At 45.2% G+C, this 23,355-nt stretch overlaps 1 protein-coding gene and 1 long non-coding RNA gene across 7 annotated transcripts in view; one reads left to right on the top strand and one right to left on the bottom strand.

Moving 5' to 3' along the window:
* The window catches only part of MOB3B (MOB kinase activator 3B), a 193,526-nt gene that overhangs the window by 146,865 nt on the left and 23,306 nt on the right, over positions 1-23,355 (top strand). For 4 of the 6 annotated variants that reach the window (XM_053656118.1, XM_053656119.1, XM_053656120.1 and 1 more), the window contains one exon: positions 9,728-9,930. The exons of 1 other annotated variant lie outside the window; for it this stretch is intronic. In XM_053656118.1, the coding sequence (XP_053512093.1) occupies positions 9,728-9,930 (203 nt within the window). Of the gene's footprint in view, positions 1-9,727; positions 9,931-10,543; positions 12,354-23,355 lie in introns of those variants that run through there. One more of the 6 variants, XM_053656122.1, reaches the window with a different exon arrangement.
* LOC119046168 (uncharacterized) lies at positions 297-8,410 on the bottom strand. Its single transcript, XR_008389880.1, has 4 exons — positions 8,310-8,410; positions 4,070-4,124; positions 2,308-2,511; positions 297-453 (listed from the first exon to the last, which is right to left on the bottom strand). It is a non-coding gene; the product is annotated as an uncharacterized LOC119046168 (long non-coding RNA).

The raw sequence follows: 23,355 nt of genomic DNA, 5'->3' as shown, positions 1-23,355 counted from the left end.
GGTATCAATTCCCTTCAGATAATAGAAGAAATAGTCCGCTGGTAAATAAAGGAAAGTTGTGCGGGTTAAGATATTTACAATACATCATCCATGACAAGGAGGCTGAGTCGTTTTCAAATTCCGATCAAAGGACCAGTCTTTCTGCTTAACTTTTCAGTACCAATACGCTTATTAACATCATATTCTCAGCTAGCTCTCTCTCATTTGGCTCTTACTGTCCATAATGAATGAAGATCTTTCTCAGGTTTTCGTGGGTCTCCATCTACCTCCAACTCCACGCGAGGACAGCAGAGGGCAGCCATCCAGGAGGTGGGGGTGCAGATAAGGAGCAGGCTTCATTGCCCAGAAGCAGCCCTGGGGAAGGAAAGGGAAGTGTGACTACAGGCACATTGTATCTACAGTTGGTCCTTTCGGTGGCTGAAACAGTGCTTCCTCTGCTGGCGTATGGAGTGTCTGAAAGAATTAACAATCTGTTTAGAACACATCATCACATGCTAGTCTATTTTTCTTTCTTTTGCTCTAGCCACTGACAATAGGTCGGAGAGTAACACAGGGGTGCTGGGGCAGGGCAGAGGGAGTTGGAGAACAGAGTGGTAGTCAGTTTATTTCTAACCATTTGCAGCTGTTAGCTTGTTTGGGGACTATTTTTTTTTAGGCAGAGGAACAAAGTCTTGCTACACGGGGTTGTTTTCCTTGGCATGACGAACAGACACTTTCTTGAGGAGCACCCTGAGATAACACAAAACATCTGTTTGGAGGAATCAGCTAGAGCAGGGGGCTCCCTTAAATAAACACGGACACATTGTACAGAAGGCAGGAGAATGTGCAGGGAGCGGGCAGCACAGTAAACTACGGCGGGGGGGGTGTATTTTTAAGAAACAGATCTGTGTTATTAACTATTGTTTTTTTTTTCCCTTGTGATCCAACTGCATTTTGTTTTGCAAGTATTTTGGAAATGTTATGTTCTCAGCCACACTGCCAGAGGAAGACTGTTTTCTTTTCCCACGTGGGTGGGATGTTGTTTTTATTCATGAGCTCTTGAGAATGAGTGACTTTTAGGACTTGTGGGGGGATTTTCACTTGTGCACTCCTGCTGCTGGACTCCAAATACAAAAGGGACTGTACAAATGATACCCGACATGAGTAACATTTTTAAGGAGGAGTGTGGGCATTTTTGGTTGTTGTAAACTGACATGTCATCAGGGGTCCCCAACAGGTTGACCAGGACCTTCGGTTTCAGCTTGTGTCATGTGCAAACTGCTCGGACAGCTCAAGGGATGTTTCTGTATATCACATGGGCTCCAAACCTCCTTCCAGGAAAAGAGCTTGCCCTGTGGAGAAAGACAGCCCCACCCCGACTCTGGGCATTGATGAGTAAGCGTCATCTTTAGAATAATAGTAACATGACTGCCTGTTACTGAAGGCCTTCTGCTGGTACTGTGCTCCTGTTTAATGCCTGCAATCTCCCCATAGCTGGGGAGAATGATCCTTGCTCCTCAAGTAAGGTAATTGAGCCTTTTAGAAGTGAGCAAACGTCCTCAAGGGCCAGTGGCACGGAAGTTCCACAGCTGGAATGAGAACCCAAGTGTAATTGCCTCCAGAGCCAGACGCTTAACCGCTGTCCTCGACCCCAGTGACACATACATTTGGGGAAGTAACCAAACCTCCCTTTTCCACCTCATCTTTTCACAAGTTCTGCTTCCTCAATTCCGCCAGTGGGACTGAGTGACGTGAAAGGAGCTGGGAAAGCCCTATCTGGTTTCCTGGCCAAATGGAAGCTACCAAGGCCCTGGAATCACACTTGAATTTAGAGCCCTTTGCAACCCGAACTGACTTGGTAAATCCTGACCCAACAACCCCTTGGTCTTTCTGAGCTTTCACTTTAGGGTAAACAAATGGCATAAGAACTCATCTCTGAGCCCAGCAGTCCGTAAGTATTTATTACACACACACACACACACTTTAGCTCCAGGCCTATGCCGGGCATGCAGGATCCACCCATGCGGAACCTGGACGCTCCCCTGCCCTCCAGTGGTGTACAGTGCTGAGGGCAGACCTGAATTCCACAGAGAGCGTGAATTACCATCTGGGATCTATGCTCAGAGAAGTTTCAGGAGCAGATAGGAGACACCAGGGAACCCAAGTCTGGGAATGAGGGCAGCCTCTGAGCTAAGCTCTTCAGAAAAAGGAGGCTTTGACTAGGTGCACAACAAGGTAGACTGTCTCCCAGCTGCTGTGGACCTGGGCTGTTTGGAGAAAGTGCTTTTGTGTTTCTGCAGACAACCTTTTAACCTTTACTCCCCACACCTCCGCAGCCCAGGTTCAGCCCACCGTGAACCCAGACCAGTCTCATCCCCCAGCATCGGGTTTTCTCTTCGGAAGAAGAGAAAATTAGGAAAGCAGAACGGGCTGCAGCAGACTTCGGGATCTTTGTCTCCAGTCTGTGGCACTCTCATCCAAAACAGTTCTGCATTCTCGGAGGGGCTTTTCCCTTTGTGGCTTCTGCACGAGCTAATAGGAAACACAAGGCATTAGACACCTTTCTTTCAGGCATGTTCAGAACAGGGCATATGAGGGCTTTGGGGAAAGAAAGGGAGTGAAAAAGAAAGAAAGAAAATGGATTGAAGCTCATAAATTACTGAAATTTTTATGAAATTTTTGTTTGGGAGAAAGGAGATTACTAAGTCAAAGATGAAAGGCAAATCGGCATGGGCCCCCCCCCCCCAATTATTATATTCCATGCTCAATTTAGCTTTCATACTGATTGTGGCTTGGAGATCAGAAAGCCGTGGTTAGACACATTCATAAACTCCACAGGGCTCGTCAGATGCTGGTTCCTGGCTGAGCACCAAATCTTCATGAGGAGCAGCAGGACAGCTATAGGGCTGCCTTATCTGGCCATTGAGAGAGACTCGAGGCCCCACAGACTCACCTCCTTGATTGGCTTCACCTCAGCTCTCTAGTCTGCCTCCTCCTTGGCCTGATCACCCCACAGACAGTAGTACTACTTGGGGTCTCATTGTTGAGCAAGTTCCTGCTGAAACCTCATACGAGTGATTGGTTTAGTATACTGACCTCTAAGTGACCCAGGCCTCTTGCCTTGGGTTACTGTGGAATCTGAGCTCAGCCTGGCCCTGTTTTAGGTTCACTTACTTATTTTAGTCCTGACCATTTGTAAAGACCAAGCCCCATCCCATGACCTAAGGTCATCCAGGTTCAAGGTCATCCTTGTTGTTATCACCTAGTTGTCATCACCCCCGTGTGTGACACTCATCTGAACATATTTTCTCATCTTGAGCCAACTTCTTGAAGTCTGAAATTTCCCTGCTTGAATCTGAGGGTCACAGGATGTGACTGTCTCAGGGTGGGATGGAGACAGGGGATGCTCAGAGGTCAGTTCATGCTCATAAAGAGACCTTCTGATCAAAGGTTGTCTATGTCATCAGTGCATATCTGTCTGGGATTAGTATCGGATGGTTTGTCCAGGTTATTACAAGACTAGTCAAAGTTTAACTCCACATTCTTCAAACATACAACCTATTAAGACTGCTGGTTAATATTGTCTGGCATTAACTTTCTAACTGAGTACATGACAAAATTAACTATTGCATTTGAAAAACTACATTGTAAGGTGAAGAAGGGAAGACTTAATGATTAAAAGGAGAGGAGTTTCAGATTTCTTTCTTCCCACATTCTAAGCTAGATCAAAATGTTCTTACCACAGAGCTCTCCTCCCTTCACACCAAAAGCGGTGTGCAGCCTTCCGTGCCAGGACCATACCCAGGCCCCGGGAGAAAGCTATCATTTCTGCTGGAGTCTTTTTTCCTCCCCTAAATGGGAGATGATGGATTCACATCTTAACTAAATAGGATCACTACTCTTTTATAATTCAATTATGATTGATGTGTATTTCCTACCTTGCCCTGTGCTGGGTGCTTTTAAAAGTAGAAAAGAAGTATAAACTGTTCCTTTGTTCAGGGAACTTGAAGTAATACAAGACATAAGTGTGAGAAATGTACAGAAAGTAATTCAAGGCAGAATATAATCCAATGCTTAATTGAGTACCTACCACACTAAGTTCTTTGCAAGTTCAGAATTGATGCATTAATACCAAGACTACAGTCCTGAAAATAAATATGCCAGAGGAATTTCATTCAAACGTATGTTACAAAGAGCATTTGGTCTCCATAAGATACTAAAACTAAAAGTTCACAAAAGAGTGCTTACTATCTGCAACGCATTAGCAAATCCTTTTATATGCGTGTATTTAATCTTCACATCAACCTCCTGAGCTACAGATAACGTTAACATCTCTGTTTCTTTGGAGATGGGGAAACAGGCTTAGAGACTCTACCCCATTCGCCATTTGCATTGGCTATATTGTTAATAGGTAGTAAAGCCAGAAATGAAACCTGAGATGTCTGATTACAGATTCTGTGTTTTAAATCAATAGTTATTATGGGGGGAAGGAGGGTCCAGAGTTAAAGAGGACTTCTTCCTATAAAAATTCTCAGACCCTTTACTTTTATAGTATTTAGGAATACTGTAAACCTCTATGAAAGCAGTATTTTTGCAAATATACTTGACCTCATAACCTTCTTATTTTAGCCATGGTTCTTCTAGGATTAGTCATTTTTAAAACATCACTCATGTGGAAGGCCCACTGTTGTTCTAGACCACTCTGCCTGGTTCTAGGAATTGTATCTCGACCCCTTGTGGCTAAGGGCAAGGGATGACCTTTGGAATGCGAGGCACAGGAGACAAGGCTTGTCTCTGGTAGCAAATGCTGCCTCGGTTTCCTCTCCCTGCTCCCAAAGCTTGGTCAGAAGTTAATGACGGGTCAGATTCCTCACAGTGGGAGTGGGGGGGGGCAACCTAAGCCAGACTGGATCACTTGGGAGGCCTTCAGGGAAGGACTTGGGGGGGGGGCTGCAAAAAAGAGCAAAGGACTCTCCCCCACCCCAGGCTTTGACATAGCCTGAGTTCCCATGTTCTCTAAAAGAAGTGTTTCCTGGCTCTAATCCCCTTAAGCCTGAATACTTGATGGAGAGGGGTGAAGCTCCTTGCCTTGCTAGAGCGTGTCCTGGGGAACAATCTGGCATCACAAAGACTTGCTGATAAACCTGTGAAATCTGCTCTGCTAAGAGTGCTTTCATTCATATGTGAAGGGTTCGAGCAAGAAAGCCTAAAACTCTGTTCCTGACAGACACTGACTCATAGTAAACCCTCAGACCACTTTGTAATATTATCTACTGTTTGATCCTTGCCGCCCTGTACTCCTGTGTATTACAACCCAATAAAAGGCTATGGAAGAAGGCGCTCGAGGCCTTTTTCTCCTTAGAGAAACTGGCTGCTGCTGGCCTTTTTCCCCTGAGAAACTGGCCACTGCCCACGGCCTTTTTCCTCTGGAAAAATGGCCACTTCTCCTCCCTAAGCAGATCACATCATATCTCTGTCATTATTACTCTCCATCCATGGCACACAGGGGGACTTTCGAGAAAAGTCACCCCCACACACAGTATCTTATGTACTTGACAGAAGAAGGGGACTGGAGGTGGCCCTGGCTAGGTCCATGGTACCATGGGGGCCACACCGACAGCCTTGGCCCTTGGCCCAGACCCAGACATCACATGGCCCCCTCAGGTTCAGGCTGTCATTTGTAACTAGCCCAGTGGCCATTTGAAATGATTTACTAGCCTTTTATTCTTCCTACTGCTGGACTATATTCAATTAAAACAAACAGACATTATTTAAGCTTCTTCTACAAGCCAGGTACTGAACTAAGTGCAGGTCAGTAATGGCCATGTGAGCAGTGAGTTCGCTGCCACGTGGAGCCTGTGGTACCAGTTCCTGGAAGGAGGAGCCTGCATTTTAGAGCTTCCTTTTAGCTGTGGAGCCAGGGGCAATTTTTGTAACTGAGCTAAGACTCAGTTACATCAAAAAACTAATAATAATGCCACTGCTCAGGGTAATTCAAGGACTAAACAACATTGAACATGCACATATCAGGCCTTACTCAGCATTCACTTTTCCATGACTATCTAATGGAGATTGGGTACTTCTTAGTGGCGCCATAAGGCAGAAACCTGTCATGAAATTCAATTTTTGTGATCTGGCCCCTCTGGAACCTGTCAGGGCAGGGAGTGGATCAGCACGGCTGAGTCGCCCTGTCTTGCTATGATGAGGCCAGTATACAGAGTGAGAGTTTCAGAGTCCACTAGATGGGTGACCATCAAGTTCTCTACATCCAGGGGTGAACTCTTCCTCCTCCCACCTTCTGGAGAAGATTTATTGAGAGAACACACACATACTTATATGCATGCATACACACAAATCCGAATGCCTGGAAGGCAGAAGAGAAGGGGAGAAAAGGGTTAAGAAGGTATACAAACTGTATAATTGGTCCTTGAACCATCAATAATATTGGATGAATTTCCCAAATGTCATGTAACTTTCTTATTCTTAACCTCATGTTCTGTGAGCTGAGATTCTTATCTCTGGCTTAGCAGTGAACCTAGGCTCCCTAAGATTCCCTCCCTGGGACTTCTCAGCTTCCAGAGCGAGCCTGGGGTGATGACGGTGCATGCTGAGCATATCCTCACTTGAGTTGTTTGCAGAGTTTCCTTTTGTAGAATGAGTTACAAGTAAGGGAGACATTGATAGAAGACTCAGGCCCAGCTTAGCAGCCAGAGCGAAGAGGTTCTGAGCTTGAGGTCCTACCCAAGGAGTTCAGGTGGGAAATAACAAAAGTAGAACCTAGACCCAAAGTTCCCACTAAGTGCCAGACATAGTACAGATAAGAACATTGCTGCCCTGGCTGGTGTAGCTCAGTGGATTGAGCGCGAGCCTGCGAACCACACAATCGCGGTTCGATTCCCAGTCAGGGCACATGCCTGGGTTGCAGGCTGGTTCCCTGCAGGCCAGTTCCCAGCAGGGGACGCATGAAAGGCAACCATACATTGATGTTTCTCTCCCTCTCTCCTTCCCCCCTTCCCCTCTAAAAAGAAATAAATAAAAAATCTAAAAAAAAAACCCATTGCTGAGTAAATGTTTTCTCCATGATGAAGTAGAGAGCTGAAGTGATTTGCCTAGACAAGTAGTAAGTTGTAGAGGTAGGATTTTAAAGAAGATCTTCAGACTTCAAAACCAACTCCTCTCAACTACTCTAAAGATGATTCCCAGCCATAACCTAATGGGGAGAGGCAAGAGCAAACCAAGGTCAAGGCCAAAGGCAAGGCCAGATACCAGATGTGGAATAGAGGGCAGAGCCAAGAGCTCAGATCGTATCAGAGGCAGAGATGCTAGTCTATTTTCTCATCTGTGAGATGAAAACAGTAATAGTATTTATCTTCAAGGGTTGTTTAAGGATTCAATCAGGTAATCCATGTAAAGCACTTGCCACAGTCCCTAGAGCATAGTAAGTACTCAGTAAATGTTGGCTTTTACTCTTCATCTCAGAGCTGTGGTTTCAAGGCATTGACGGAGGAAACACATTTCTCCTTAAGGACTGCAGATTATATTAGCTGACCTCCACCACCTCGGTTCTGTGGCTCCCTAGGGTGTGGACATTTTTCACCCTTCTCTTCCTTTTCTTAAGTTGTATTTTTGTGCCACCAAACAGTAACCTTTCAGTGCCTCATTGTGCTTAGCAGTTGAGCTATGCCTCTATCCCTGGCAGAGAGAGCCACACACCCGATCCTTTGGATTTTAGAGGCAAGCCGACTTGGTCCAAATCCCAGCCCTGCCCCTTGCTAAGTGGCCCGGAGCAAGTGAGCCTGCGGTTCAGAGCCTCAGTGCTCTCCATCTGTGACCTGGGAGTAGGGAAGCCTACTTCACAGGCGGGCTGCAAATGCAGCACACGTCAGTCGGCTGGCACTGTTACTGTGTGGTTAAAGGGCTCCACTTCTGCCGGGAACATATTTATCTTAGAGGGGATTCTATCGCCTTTGGGACTTGAGCTTCTTAGAAGATGCCAGACCCTCATCCAGGCTGCAGCAGGGGTTTTCACTGGCCTCTCTTTGGCAAAGGAGGCAGCCCATAAACTCTCTGAGGGGCTGCTTTACGCTTCCTCCCCAGCTTTACCTCCGCCTTCCCCCAGCATCTGTTGCTCAGACCGTCAGCTGCCAAGCTGTGGCCAAGTCTCTGCCTGGGTTCATTTGATATATTACCACTTTGTGTTTGAAGAAAAGCCGGTGTCAGTGCCAGGCCCTGGGGAGGCAGATCCTGCCTCTGCCAACTGCCAGCCATGTACCGTCTCTCTTATCTGGCCCCGGGAGCCTGAGGTGATCCCATTACAGAGTGTCTCTTACCGGACAGCTGCCACCAGGACCCTGTGGAGGCACAGACAGCAAATTCCAGGCTTTATGGGACCAGGGCCATGCCCTGAGCACAGCTCTGCTATTCTGTTGAGAGGCCGGTAATCATGTCTACCTTTCTTGGGAAGGTTAATTATTTTCCTTATAACAACAGCTGGATGCTGTGAGCTTCCCTTGCAGAGAAAAGGGGGGGCCATTCCCATTTAATGAATGCTTACTCTGTTTTAGGGACTGGAGGAGGATTTGACTTGTATTAACACCTTCCTAGCCATGCAAGGGAGGCCTTACCATGATCCCCCTTTTACAGATGGGAAACCAAAGCTGTACAGGTTCTACTTCTAATCCTCACAACCACTGAAATTTTTTTCTGCATCCTGCATATAGAAAACCTGAAGGTCAGAGAGGTCAACTACAGCTGGAAAAGGAGCCGAGTAGGGATTCAAAGCGTGCCTCACTTAGGATGCCCTAACAATAAGTTACCGCTTAAGGACAATGTAAAGAACAAGAGCTTAAGCAGTGTTTGAGAGGAAGTAGGCTTGCGAATCTGCTATTCACCGCCTGCCTAAGCTGGGAGCAGCAGGGGTCAGATGGGGAACCTGGGTGTCTGCCTCGTGAAAAACAGCCCCGAGCTCTTACCGACTTCAAGGTGATGGAGTGGTAGTGAATGTGATGTGAGGTATTTATGAAGTTTGTTGCTTTTGCCCACCTCAGGAACAGTGTATCTCAGGGTCTCATGAAAAGTTTGCATTAGAATTTGCATACTGGCAACCTGCAGCAAATCTAACCTAGAAAGATGTTTTGTTCTGACCTGTGGTATCTTTAAAATTGCTATTTTTTAATGCAGCAAGTCACATAGAGCTCCAAATTTCTTAATTATCTCAAAAATCACAATCTGTAATGGCTCTGGGCCTCCATCCACATGTGGCCCCGAGGGCTGGAGCTGTGTCTGCCACAGCAGTCTCCACCGCCCCCTAGTACTCTGTGACAGGGGGTGCCAGTCTCCCTGTAGCATCACCCGGCTCCCACCCATTTTCTTACATTAGAGGTGACAAGGGAATGAACTTTCCTGGGGTTTATAAACCCCAGGGAAAAGTGGGGAAAAGATTAAAAGGCAATACGGGAGAGTGCACATTTCTATATAAAAATAAGTATTACTACATATTTATTCATACCAAAATAAGATATAACCAAAGGTGCAAACCAGGCCCTCTTTCCTCTTTTTGGTGGTTTTTGGCATTTGATTTTAGCAGCGCTCTAGCCACTTTTCTTAGGCAGGGTCAGACGCAGCTGAGTGTCTGCAGGCCGGCCTGGGAGCCCGGGTCCAGGACTGCTGCTCAGCCTCACACGTGGTCCTCGGGGGTTGCCAAAGCTTTCCCATCATGGTCTTGCTCTCTTTTTTTCACCTTCTGTAGGTGTTCCCTTCCCAAAGAACTTCCTTCAGATCTGCAAGAAGATCCTGTGCCGCCTTTTTCGGGTCTTTGTCCACGTCTACATTCACCACTTCGACCGGGTCATTGTGATGGGCGCAGAGGCCCATGTCAACACCTGCTACAAACACTTCTATTACTTCGTCACAGAGATGAACCTCATAGACCGCAAGGAGCTGGAGCCCTTGGTGAGTGTCACTAGGCAGTAATGACAGCCAGGTCACCCCAGGACCCATGCAAAATGCACACCAATGGGTAGTTGTTGGCTGAGGCTGCAGAATTCGATAGGCTTCAGAGGTCAGTTAAAGGTCAGAAGATGCCAAGATGTCCCCAGCCACCAGATAAGTGTTCTAAATTTCTCTGAGGGGTGGCAGAATACAATGGGATGATGGTGTTTTCAGCCAAAAGGAGTAGCTTTAATTCTCAACTTCAAAAATCAGTCACCTAATTACTTAATCTCTTCTATGAACATCTCTGGTCTCTCCCGTCATCTCTTACACTGTTATAAAAAGAGATGATGAGAAGCAAATAGTGGGTAAATACAGGTTGAACACCTACTGTGTGGCAACCACTGGGCAGACACAGGTAAAACTGCCTTTGAGCAGCTCTGATTCCAGTGATAGAGACGGAGGAAGCCCAGACAAGAGTGCAGCATCACAGGGACTTGGCTTTCACACCGAATCCCCTGGGATGCAATTTTAATCGAATAAGTAGGACCCAGAACACTTGATACAAAACTTTACTATTATCATTTAGGGGAATGGGGACTACGTTTATTTTCTTCATACATTATTTTCACAGTTGGACTCAATCTGAGCTTTTGAAGTCGAGGACTCTGAAAAACCACATCATACTTGTAACGTGTGGAATCTTCCTGGGATGCCCCATCACGGCTCATTCTAGTTGGCTCTGCTGAGTACTTATATAGCCAGTATAATACACTGCTATACAGTAAAATCACGCTTTTTCCCTGAAACAGTAGAAGTGGCACTTTTGCTAAATGTAGCTGATAGAGCAGCTGCGTTCCATCCACGTCCATCTGAGTGATGGCCAGAACGTCGGGCAGGCTGTCATCTTTCCCACCATCTTCCTTTCCCTTTGTGTACATGTTTCTAAAATACAGCTATTATTTGTGTAGGGTGAGGCCAACAAATCAAACTATCCAAAGACTGTTTGTTATGCTCACAGATCCCAAGAGAGAGGCACATCACATCATGGGGGCCACGCAGGGCAGCAGCCAGGTTGGTCGGAGGCGGAGGGTGCAGGGGAGACATGGGCAGGAGCGTTTGTTGTGGTTTTCCTGCAAATGGGTAAGGCAGGCAAGCCAGTTTAAGATTGACTAGTTAGAATAATTTCAGTGGGCTCTGAGGCTGGGGGCTACCCTGGTTGTCTGGGACCTGGCCCTGGGGTGATGTGAGAGGAGGTAGAAGAGGTAGTTGGGGTGTGTGTTCTGTTGGTTTGTATTGATTACTGAGTGAGCCGCTTGAGGGTGAGTCATTTACTGACTCGAGGAATTGCTAGCCCCAGGGACCTCCGTGGTCAGCAAGACCCCAGATTGTAAAGAATCCAAACACAAAAAATAAAAGACAAGTTTAATACAGTGCAGTACCTGAACCTGGCAAAGATGTTGGTGAATGTCACATATCTCCTTTAGAACCTCTGGACTTGAAATCCGTTATAGTGCTATGAAAGTACATGGTTAAATATGTATATTTTTTGTGTCACTCAAGAATTCTGAAAGAAAGTAAGACTTTCTGGGTACACTTGAAGTATGTCATTCGCTAAAGAAGTGCCAATATTCTTCATTTTTATTTGCAACTGCTTTCTAGAAAGCTCTTGGAGGCAAGAACTACGTTGTCTCTGAATTAGTTGGATAACTAGTGAGGAAAGAAGCTGAAATACATTTTGAGTGAGTATTACTAGTTTGTTCTCTATAATGGCTGCTGTGGGTAGACAGCCACTTGAAGAAGACAAGGTTGCACAAACAGCTCAAGGAAGTTAAAATGCTGGAAAGAGTGATATAGTTCATTTTAGAAAATGTCAAGAACAAAGGAAAGAGTTGATAGGGACCATGGAAATGAAGAGAGTGAAGAAACCACTCTGATCTCCCAGAGATGATTCTGTTTTTGGTGAGTTTAGTTTTTGTTCTCTTCAACTGACTTGTTCAGATGCAGGGGAAACACCTTCCCCAAATGTGGGGGTGACTTTGCTCGCAAGTCCCCCTGTGTGCCACGGATGAGAGTAAATGTGACTGAGACATGATCTGCTTGGGGAGGAGAGATGGTCAGTTTCCCAGAGGAAAAAGGCCTTGAGCAGTGGCCAGTTTATCAGGGGGGAAAAGGAGCTGAGCCACTTCCTCCAAGGGCTTTTATTGGGTTGTAATACACAGGAATACAGGGCAGCAAGGATCAAACAGTAGATAGTCTGAGTCAGAGTCTGTCAGGCAGAGAGTTTTAGGGTTTCCTGCTCGAACCCTTAACATATGAATGAAAGCACTGTTAGTAGAGCAGATTTCACAGGTTTATCAGGAAGTCTTTGTGATGCCAGATTTTCCCCCAGACACTGACACACTCTAGCAAGGCCAGGAGCTGCACCCCTCCCCATCAGGTATTCAGGCTTAAGGTGACTAGAGCCAGGAAGCACTTCTCCCAGAGTACATGGGGACTCAGGCTATCTCAAAGCCCCGGGGCAGAGGGGGGCACGAGAGTCCACTGCTCTTTGTTGCAGCCCCCCAAGTCCTTCCATGATGGCCTCCCAAGTGGTTGTGTCTGGCCTAGGTTGCCCCTCCTTTGAGGGGTCTTACTCGTCAAAGACTTCCGACCATGCTTTGGGGGTTGGGGGCAGGAAGGAAACTGAGGCAGCATTTGCTACCAGAGACAAGTTTTGTCTCCTGCGACTGGCATTCCAGAGGTCACTGACTGCTCCTTAGCCACAGGGGGTAGAGTAACAATTCCTAGAACCAGGCAGAGCGGTCCACAACACCCAAAGGTCCACCAGGAGCAAGAGGCTCTCCCGAGCATGCGTGGTTCTGGTTGCACTGAAGTACAGGAGCAGAAACATCAGACCGATAGATCTGAACATCAGTTTCTACTTATACAGAAACATAAAGGCCATTGTAGTGCAAAGCTGAGTTAGAGTCAGCAAGTAGAGAACGTTTTTCTCTTTGCCATAAGACAACTTTGTTATTTTCTAAAGAAGAGGCTACAGGATTCTAACACCTGGCTGTGCCAGGAGCTGACCAAAGTCTCAGAGTCACAGAAAGGCTCCTCACAACCCAATATTTTAGATAGGAGCCTCTTTGGGGGGAAAAACTATAATTGGATTAACCAAGAATTATTAACAATGAAACTGAGCAAAACGAGTATCAGTTTTTGTCCCCTCCCAGAAGCTTATATTTCTTTGTCTTGTTTCAAATAGTGTCCTTCCTACTTTTATGCTTTGTTAATTATTACTACAGGGAGACTAATTTTAATGCTTTTATATATCAGTGGCAAGTGTTTTTATTGTCTGACATTATGTATTCATTTTATAAAACATATAAAGTAAACAAAAAAGATATTGATTATACTTAACAGTGTCCAGTGCCCACTGAGAATACTGTACTTACGGATTGTTATCACTGAAATGAGCACTTTCAATAGTGCCGAACACCCAACTTCTGCATCCACTATTGTGTTGCACATGTTAAAAATCAGTCACAGCGTGTCAGATCAGCACATTTTTATTTTTCTTTTATTTGCATACATCAAGTACCCTATATATGCAAAGTAAGTTGCTCAGATGTTCTAAGTACAGAAGAAAGATATACTTTTGAGAATTTACAAAAGCACTCAAAAATGTAAAACAATGACTGTCACTCATCTTTGGCCCTTGAAGGATGACAAAGAAGTCAGGCACTTGGCCTCACATTCTAGTTGTACATTCTTTAGCCTCTACTGCAGCCAGAGGGACAGAGGACAGCATTTGTTCTGCCAGTTTCCCCTAGAACATCCGCGTGCCCAGAGTTCCCACACCTCCAGTGGAACATTCCTGGTGTCACGCCTTGGGATCCTGCAGTTCAGAATCAGACACCCCACCACGTGTTTCTCTTTGTCACGGTTATACTATGGACACCCACACTCTCCTGCTCCCAGAGCCCACTCATTTGCTTTTGTCTGATGTCATGTTGAGGGTCCAGCCCCCTAATGAAGGTAGAGATTCAGTCTCAGACTGTGCCAGGGACAAAATTCAACTCTCTGGGCTCAGACTTTCTGTACTAACTTGCAATGTTGACCAGGATACTTGACTTTTCAAAGCTTCATCTTCCTCACTCATAGAATGAGTATAATAGAATTGTTGTAAAAATCAAATGGGTTAGTCACATGGTAAGTCCTTAAGAAATGTCAGCTCTGAAGTGAGAGGTAAAGAATGTAAAGTAGCTGGCATATAGTAAAGCAGAGGCACCCCGGTGCTCTCTTCCTTAGATCCCACGGCCTTTTGCCATCTTAGTAATCCCATAGGTAGCCTTGTGGTAGATAGAGTTCATCGTATCAGTGTCTCCCTCTCTGAGGGCTGGCAGTACACATGACACAAGCTTGCATTGCCTGTGTTGCCCGGTGCATAATAAATTCTAACTGTAGTTTTTAATCGAGAAAAGTAGTTTGTGGATGACATACTTCCGTTCAAAGGGACTACACATGAGATGTTGGTTCCTTGGTGCCGCCCTCATCTCAGAACATGCCTGCAGACCTACTCTCATCCATTGTTGGCAGTAATGCCTCATCCTCTCAGATTAGCCATAGAGATTAAAAGCAAATGAAGGTGCAGAGCCATGAAGATATACCTCATCAGTCTTAGGCCTGACACAGAAAGATGGGACCCTAACTCTATTCAGTTCTCTGTTCTAGATTCCAGCTAGATCTCTCAGGGAATATGAAATGTTCTCACACTGCCTGTGTGTCATGGTGTGCCAGGCACAAGGGGACTGACCCTCCAAAGCATTAGCACTAAAAATCTCATGTCCTGGGAAAACTCAATCCTTGGCAAACTGAAATGAGTGGTCACACCATCAGGCCTCTGAGTGGGAATACAAATTGGAATTCAGAAGCTGGAAAGAGGTCACCCTGGCCTGCATACTGAGGGCTTGCCTCATGGCTCCCTTTGGGACTTGCTGGTCAGCAGCAGCCTGGGAACCCAGGGAATCACATGCCGTTTCATCTGGTCTCCAACAGGGAGGTGGGGCTGGAGGACTGACATAGACACAGCCATGACTAACAACCCATTTCTCATGTAAATGTAAGTTGAACTCAAGCAAGTTCACAGTTGGAGGGAAGGAGTCCAGATGATGCTGGTAATTAGAAAATGGGCCAGGCCCTGATTGAATAAGCAGGCTGCTGTTGGCCCTTGGCAGTCTGGGAGTCAGCTTACAGAATTAAGCTAATCAGAATTATTGTTAGCAAGTACAGGCAGCCAACAGTATTTTGTTGGCCTTTCACTACAGACAAAGGCAGGCTCAGAGAGGGCTGTCAATAAGGCAGTAACCACTGAATAAGGAGCTGATTAGGAAGGAGGATAAGGTGGAAAAGTGGGAGGGGTGGGGGAGTGGAAAGACTGTAGGATTCTCGTTCACCCTAATGCACCTGCTGACCCCTGGATGACCTTGATCTAGGGCCTTCACCTTCTCTCCAGGGCTTCATTTCCTTATTTCTAACAGTAAAGGTGATTATACCATCATCTGCCTTGCAGAAGTGCTGCTGTGAAACCCAGCAGGGCTGTTCTGTCTCCTTATAGCAGGGTGCTTGGGCCCAGTCAGTGCTTCTCAAGAGGGCTCTGCATGCCAGCTACATCAGAATTCCCTGGAGATTGTTTAAAAATGTACACCCCTGGACATCACCACAGATACAAAAAAATCAGAATTCTTGGGGCTGGTGCCTGGCACCATGTACCCTCGGTCTGCATCTCAAACTTGAATGTGCCCACCTGGGCATCGTGCCAAAATGCAGGCTCTGTTTCAGAGCACCTGGGCCTGGGATGGGACGTGAACGGACGCATTTTGCTCCCAGGTGGTACTGATGCTGCTGGTTCCCAGACCACATCCTGAAGAGCAAGATGGTAGATGCCGAATATGCTCATATTTGAGAATTACTACTTTTAGCACACATCGTCTCTTCCCTTTTCTAGGAATGGGGGTTCTTAACTCACTGAAATGGGGAACTAAAGCAAAGAAGAAAAATCTAAGGATCAGTGTTAGCTAAAAATATTCCTCAAAATGCCGGTCCTGAATAATGCTTGGTGAATATAAGGCTTTTTTTCCTTGATCAGGTGAGTCTACCAAAGGCTACAGCATCTCCAGCCTGGAATGCTCACAATGTACAATCGCAGATGAAAGGCCTTGAGAAACCATTCAGTGGAGAAACTGGTTCGATTTTGTGTAGCCCACCTGAAATCTTTTTTCTATTGTTATGACTCATTCACATCTTACAGAGATCACAATCCGTGGACATGATTCACAGTTTAGGCAACACTGTTTATCTTTGTGTGTGTCTCCAGAGTCAGAGTTCTGCCTCCCTGCCCCGACCCCGGCCCCAGCCACACACCCACCACAGTCCCCTGGGGTGAGAAAGAGAGAAGACAGAGAGGAAGATGGGAGGGAAGTGAAACTCATAAGGGAGGGCCTCACAGGAAAAAGAAGCCCATCCCTGCTCACTCCTACCCCTGCTGCATCACTGTGTGACACCTCATTACTGAGTTCTGTTCTTACCGTGTGCAAGGCACACAGACATTTCCAAGAAATAAACACCAGCTTCATTTCTAGAGTCCCAGATGTTCAGTTAAGCTCTTTTCATGTATTATATCATCTTTTCCTCACACTTATTACGTTTACTTCAAACAGATGTTACTTCTCAATGTCCAAACCACGTCCCTCTCCATTCCTCAAGACACTTCTTACTGCCATTTGGTCACACCAAAGCTTCCCCTCCTCCCCCCGTTTGCAGTCATTGCCTCTCGGGTCATGACTGAAGTTCATGCTCCAAATGATTTTCAGCTTTAGCACCAAAACCATTCCTTTAAAAGTGGTGGACCAGCTGGATGAAAAAGTTTGAATACTAAAGATTTGGGATGCCTTGTCTCACAGAGACCCAGCACAGCCCATCCAGGTCCAAGCATCTGCTCACCTTGTGTTCCCCTAAGAGGTGGCCCAGTCATGCCTGTACTTTCCTCAGAGATGCTGGGTGAGTGCGGTAGCCAAGGTTGGCTTCTAGTGGTAAGATCAGGTCAGGACTGTGAAAAGAAGCAGAGCCTCTCACATGAGCCAGGGCTGCTCCCCAAAATAGCCAGCAATGAAGAGTCATTGTGGGGCTTTTAAAAGGACTTTTTTCTTCTAAAGTATCATCTGCAAAGGCCTCTGGGCTGCTTCTCATCAGACAAGTTTCTTGAGTTCAAACCAGATGGCTCAGGTAGGAACACAGGCGTCAAAAAGAAAGAGCTTCAGCCTGTGAGCCTGGCTGTTGGCTTTTACAATAAAGTTTCCATGGTTTTGTTACCACATCAGTTGTCTGACCCTGAACAATTCATGTCATGTCTCTGTGCCTCAGTTTCCCCATCTATGAAAGAGATCATATCCAGAGCCTCCTCCCAGCTCGTCTCACTGAGATGATGATCTTTGACATGATGTTTCACTAGCATTGTCTTCTTTCATTCAAGGAGACCTTCTTTCTTTGCTTAGAGAGGCCTTCATGAATTAAAGCCCACCAGCAGAGGGGCTATACCTGGTGCAAAGAGTAACTAGAGATTCCCTTCAAGGGACTCTGACCATTTAGATGGGGCGTAGATATGTGCATGTCCAGCATGGCATCAGCTGGTGGCAGTTGTTCAGGGAAACCCAAATGCCCAGGGGTGAGTGGGAAAAGCCTGCCAGAGACCATTTTAGGAGCCTTGGCAGACATAACTGTGAAGTGTCAATGTGAAAAATAGCAAAGAAATTTGGGGTTGTTTTCAATGAACTGTGTTGTGCTGGGTTATTGAGAATGTGGCAGCATCCGCCACATGCCTTTGTCAGTCCTATTTACTCATCCTTTGCTGATGTCGTATTTGTAAAATGATAGGTGCTTGTTTCATTTGTTGGTTTTGGTATCTTTTTTTGGGGGGTGGTCAGGGTGGGATGTGGTCTGGCTTATCTCAGGGCCTAAAATGCAATCAGTCAGAGTTGAAGACAATGACCATGGGGGTACTGGCAGCATATAATATTAAGTAATAAAAACAGGATTTAAAACTGTATTGGAAAATCACTGTACTCATATGTATTTTTTAGTATCTGTTAGTACCATCACAGATTAGAAATGAAATACAGTGAAAGGTATCAAGAGTGGTTCTTTTTTAGTAGAATTATGGGTAGTGCTATTTTTTACATATACCTATATGGGCTTTTCAAGTTTTCTATTACAAACATGTATCACTTTCATAGTCATCATAAAAATCAAACTGTGTGCTTTCAAAGGCTTTAAGAACAAAGACCATCAATTAACATGACAAGTGGCCAGTGTGCCCAGGTCCAGGTGGCCAAGGCTCACCCCCATCTCTGACCATGGCACTGCTCCCCCCTGTACAGCGCTGTGGTGACAGAGGCTCAAAGGAGCAAGCCAGGCATCATGTAGACCCTTTGGTGACTGTGGAAGGTGAATGTACACAATCCTCTTGGACAAAACAATTCCCCAGATGTGGGGTGTGCCCCCCTAGAAAGTGGAGTTTTGAAGCCCTATTTTAAGTGAGCACATCTCAGTGATTCTCTAGCACATGAAGAAGCCTGCAGGTCGCTCATCTGCAACATGTCCAACCATGCAGGGACAGGTTTGTTCAGGCACCTACCTCACTGCAAAGGCACTGTGACCTTGACTGAGGGTGTTGCTGGGGGTTTTCCCATCCAGATTTCTCTACTTAACTGGAATTGAAGAGATTTTTGTTTTTTTTAAGCTTCAAGTTTTAAAAGAGAACAAAGGAAATTTGTTGAAAAGAGATTAATTCATACCATAGGATAGTCTATATACAATTTATTACACTTAAGCATAGTGTATGTACAATAACTACAAATAACTTTTAGCAGAAACTATAGTGTGGGTCTAGAGTTAATTCTAACTCCTTATTACACAGATACTTGTATTAGCAAAACTCAAGACCAGAAGTGTCTAAGGAATATGTCTGTGACCTGATCTTAATCACATTCTTGTTGTATTATTTTTCTTCTCAAAGAGGACCATTCTCTTCTCCGATCCCCAGAAGCCCCTGTGCCATCCTGATTTATACCACACATATCTCTCTGGTCTTGTGATTCGTTTACATGGGGATTGATATTCTGATCACGATGAATTCTCAGTGTCTAGCTGCTTGGTTTAAATTTTAAAATACAGAGCCTTATAAAACTATTAATATATTCCCATAACTCTTGTTATTTCTGTTCCACTTTGCTACTGCACACCTGCATCTAATTCTTACATGTCAGATTGTGCTTTAGTTCTGCAGGAATGCACACTAAGGATGTCAGGTTTACAAGTCGCACACTGCCTCTCTCTTTACCTGTGCTGAGTGGGAATGGTTTATAGGCTGCCTGCTCTGACTGGCAGGGCCATTTCTAGATCATTCAGTAACATACATTGCTTGCTGACCATGTGCTAAAAATCGGGTTCTTATTTTCAAGGAATACACTGGAGGTTTTCCTCCTATACCTGTCTTTACTGCAGCATCTCCCAAAGTATTTTTCCCAGAATCTACTAGTTCTAAGGGATATCAAAGGATTATGTGAAAAGGGCTTCCATGGCAAACAGCTATGGGAAATAGTGAGTTGATAACTGTATTCCAGTTTCTTCAATACCCTGTAGGCACCCTAACCCTCCATAGATGTATTTGCTCAGAAAATCCTTGCTCTGCAGAGCATTTTCTACCTTTAAGGTTTTGGAACACCCTTTGGGAACTACTGACCACGCAATCTTATACAATCTACCCTCTGTATTATAAAGTCAGTCCTTTTGTGGCTGCTGAAGTTCTTCTAAGCATTTATTGAAAACTTGCTCTATGTCAGATACTGTGCTGAGTGCCAGAGTGCCACTCAGCTAAGGTCTGTCTCCATTTTTTAAGAAGCTCAGTTTTAAAAGAATCATATCCTTCAACCCATCACTTAGAGCTGCACCATCCAATACAGTAGCGACTAGCCACTTTTGACTACTTAAACTCAAATTAATTAAAATTAAATAAAAAATTAGTTTCTTAATTTTCCTAGCCACATTTCAAGTATCCAAAAGCCACATGTCTAGTGGCTATTATAGTGGATAGACAGTGAACATTTTCATTATCATGGAACAATCTCTCAGGCAGCACTGAATTGAAGGCTTTATCTGCAAGATTTACTTCTAAAATACACTACTAACACCTTCTTCCACCACGCATGGCTGCCAGATGTGTTCAGAATTGTCCCCATGTTGTCTCAATGAGGCATTGCCATTTAGTTTTTTAATCTCCTAGGATGATCTATTTCTCTTTGCTAGACCACTTCTCTCCCAGTTTAGAGATGAAGAACAGACTCAAAACCATCTATCTGTTCAATGTTTCTCCCTACTTCTCCTGTCAGAATCCCCATTTCAGGGAGGAGCTCAACACCTCATGCATGCTGTTGGCCTGTGGGGCACCAAATACTAATCACGCTTCACTATGTCTGCAGTGTTGGGAATTGCTGCAGAATGTCAATCACAGCAGGAATTAATTCATCTTGATAAACATTTACATGAAAATATGAATAGTCAGTATGGCTTGGTGCCCATATATAAATAAGCCTGCCAAATCTTGGCTGCTATGTGTGGTCTCAATTAGTTCAAATTTCCCAGCCAGATAAAAATAGATTCTTTGGCTCCAAAAGATGTCAAATGAGTATTAACATGGGTATTGAATGTGGGAAGATTTCACTTCTCTCCACACCCACCTGCCCACCATGATAAAAGCATGACGATAAGGTTATAGGTAGTCCCTAATCTAGGGACTTGTGTGACCACTTATGTGGTCTTAAGAATATCTCTCCCCATGGAATAATTTTATGCACAAAGATCACTTATATAAGCCACCAACAAAGCCAGTTCAGCCATTGTACCAGAACTTTGTATTACTAGTTTTAAGATGTTAGTTCTAATAGCTGCTTATTACATCATGTCTGAGCATAACTGGACCAATAAACAAAAACAAATGCCTACAGGTAGGTCTGGATGAAGACAGAGAAAGTTAGGCTACTCCGAAGGGAACTCCACAGAGTTCCTTGAATGGGCCATGTTGTCTCACCTCCAGGCCATGGGATGTGCCACTGCTTCCACCCTCCTGTCCTCTCCAAGTCTCGCTTGTCCTGAAAGTCTCAGCTTAATCATCCCTTCTGCAGAGAGGACCTGACTCCGGACCATGTCAGCTTTCTGCTGACGGCTCCCAGAGTCCCCTGATCCCAAAGAAGACAACTAAGACGGAAGCCACAGCGTCTTTCAGGAGGGATGTCAGAAATGATGAACCACCATTTCCTTTCTGTTCCTCAGACCTGAGTCACTAAATCCATTCCATGCTTAAGGGGAGTGGCATTAAGCTCTACCTCTTGAAGAGAAGAATTTCAAAGAATTTTTGGACATGTTTTTTAAACCACCACACAGACCAAAAATGTATAAAAATATTTAACTGGTAATGTTTTGTGAGCAGAAAAACAGCAGTACCAGGTGTTAGACCTCGGTCCAGCAACCGCAGTTCTTGAGTTCTGGTAAGACAAGAATTCGGAGCCAAGACTCAAATTATAAGGGAAAGTTTCTTTAGAAAGTCACAAAGACAGAAGGAAGCCATAGAAGAAATGAGCTCAGGAAACAAGTTACAGAAAGGCTTGGAGTGGGGGGAGGTAGTAGAGGAATTGAGCAAAAAAGGAAAAAAAAGAAAAAAATTCATGGACAGAGACAATAGTGTGGTGATTGCTGGTGAGGGTTGGGGGAAAATGGAGGAGGTTATACGGGGGATAAATGGTGATGGACGGACACTTGACTTGGGGTGGTGAACACACAATACAGTGTACAGATGATGTGTTATGGAAATGTGCACCTGAAACATCTATCATTTTGTTAACCAGTGTCGCCCCAATACATTCAATAAAAAGGATTTTAAAAAAGAGGAGGGTCCTTAGAGCTTAGGGGAGAGAGGGTGGCAGAGAGAGACAAGCTTCATGAGAGACGAAAAAGTAAGGAAAGGTTCAGGCGTGTACCCTATGCTGGTTCCTCTGTTCTGAGGGCTTTTGTCTGATAGTCTCAGGGGAGGATCCCAACAGAATATTCATTAGCTTTCCAGGTGTGTCTCCTCAGGATCATGGTCTCCACTGAGTGGCCGATGCCAGGGCAGGGGGTCATTAGTCAGTGCAGCTGGTCCTATGGCAGCCATGGCGTCATTCGGTCTGGCTTTGCTGCTTCTGGGCTTGGAGCTGAAACAAAACTGAGGCCTAGATGTCATCTCTAGGGGCCAATGCTTCAGGGAGTGGTTGTGCAAGGACTTGTAGTTTTCCCGTTGCTAGGCACTCGGGGCTCTCTGCGCTGGTGACCTTTGCGCCTGGCCCACCATTCCTGTTGTGCTCATGCCTATCTACCTGCTTTCGATGGTTTGTTTCTGATTCCTGGCATTTCCCTTTCTTCTCATTTCCCACATCCTACAGCTCAGGTCAGCCCTCTCCAAAGCTCTCATTGCTCCAGAAATCACCTGTCTCAAAGAAAACTCCCGCTACCTCAGTATAGCCACTTCCTCTTCCCCTCCCAGCCAACCTCACTATGAAGGCACCCTGGCTAATCGTTGCCACTTCCTTACTTCCCTTTCACTTCACAGGAACTTGGCCTTGGTCACTCTGGAAACCTGCTCTTTCTCCTGAAGAGTCCTACCCTTTAGCCCTCTATGCTTACTTTTGAAACAGAGAAATATAATTCACTAATAATTCTGGTTACGTATGAATACATTTTAAAAACCTAGTGCTGGACCAAAGAAACCAGACACAAAGAGTACATACTATTTGATCCCATTTATAACGAATTCTAGAGTAGTCTAAATGAATTCACAGCGTCAGAAAGCATATCTGTGTTGCCTGGGACCGAGGGTGGGGGCAGGGGATTGGCTGCAAAGGAGCAGGAGGGAGTTTTCAGGGATGACAGAAATGTTTCCTATCTTACTTGTAGTGGTTTCATGGGAACATATATCTGTCAAAATTCATCAAACTGTACATTTGAAGGGAAAATATATGTCAACAAACTTCCTTTCTAAAGTATTCCTGGTAAATGCATCTAACTTACTTTACAATCAACCGCAGTATTCACAAAGAGTAACGTTTGATTAGGTTTTTGTGGAAAACTCTTGTCTTCCTGCTGCCTGCATCGTTAAGGAGACAAACTGGAAAGGAAAGTAGCAATGGGTCTCTAAGGTCCAATCAGAATATCTTCATTTTCAGCAGGTTACAATAACAAAAGTAATTCATGCCACAGGGACAGGTGGCTCTCCTCCCCCTCGGGCATTCAGTTACGAATGGTTGTAAATCATTCCACTGCACATCATCCGGGGAGAGTTCAGAAACCATCTCAGTTCTTAGGCCTCTTCCCAGA

Source organism: Artibeus jamaicensis, unplaced genomic scaffold (genome assembly GCF_021234435.1).
Source record: "Artibeus jamaicensis isolate MK-2021 breed Jamaican fruit bat unplaced genomic scaffold, CSHL_Jam_final scaffold_1964, whole genome shotgun sequence".
Lineage (NCBI taxonomy): Eukaryota > Metazoa > Chordata > Mammalia > Chiroptera > Phyllostomidae > Artibeus > Artibeus jamaicensis.
Note: the sequence above shows the minus strand (reverse complement) of the source record. Positions and strands in the feature narration are given on the sequence as shown.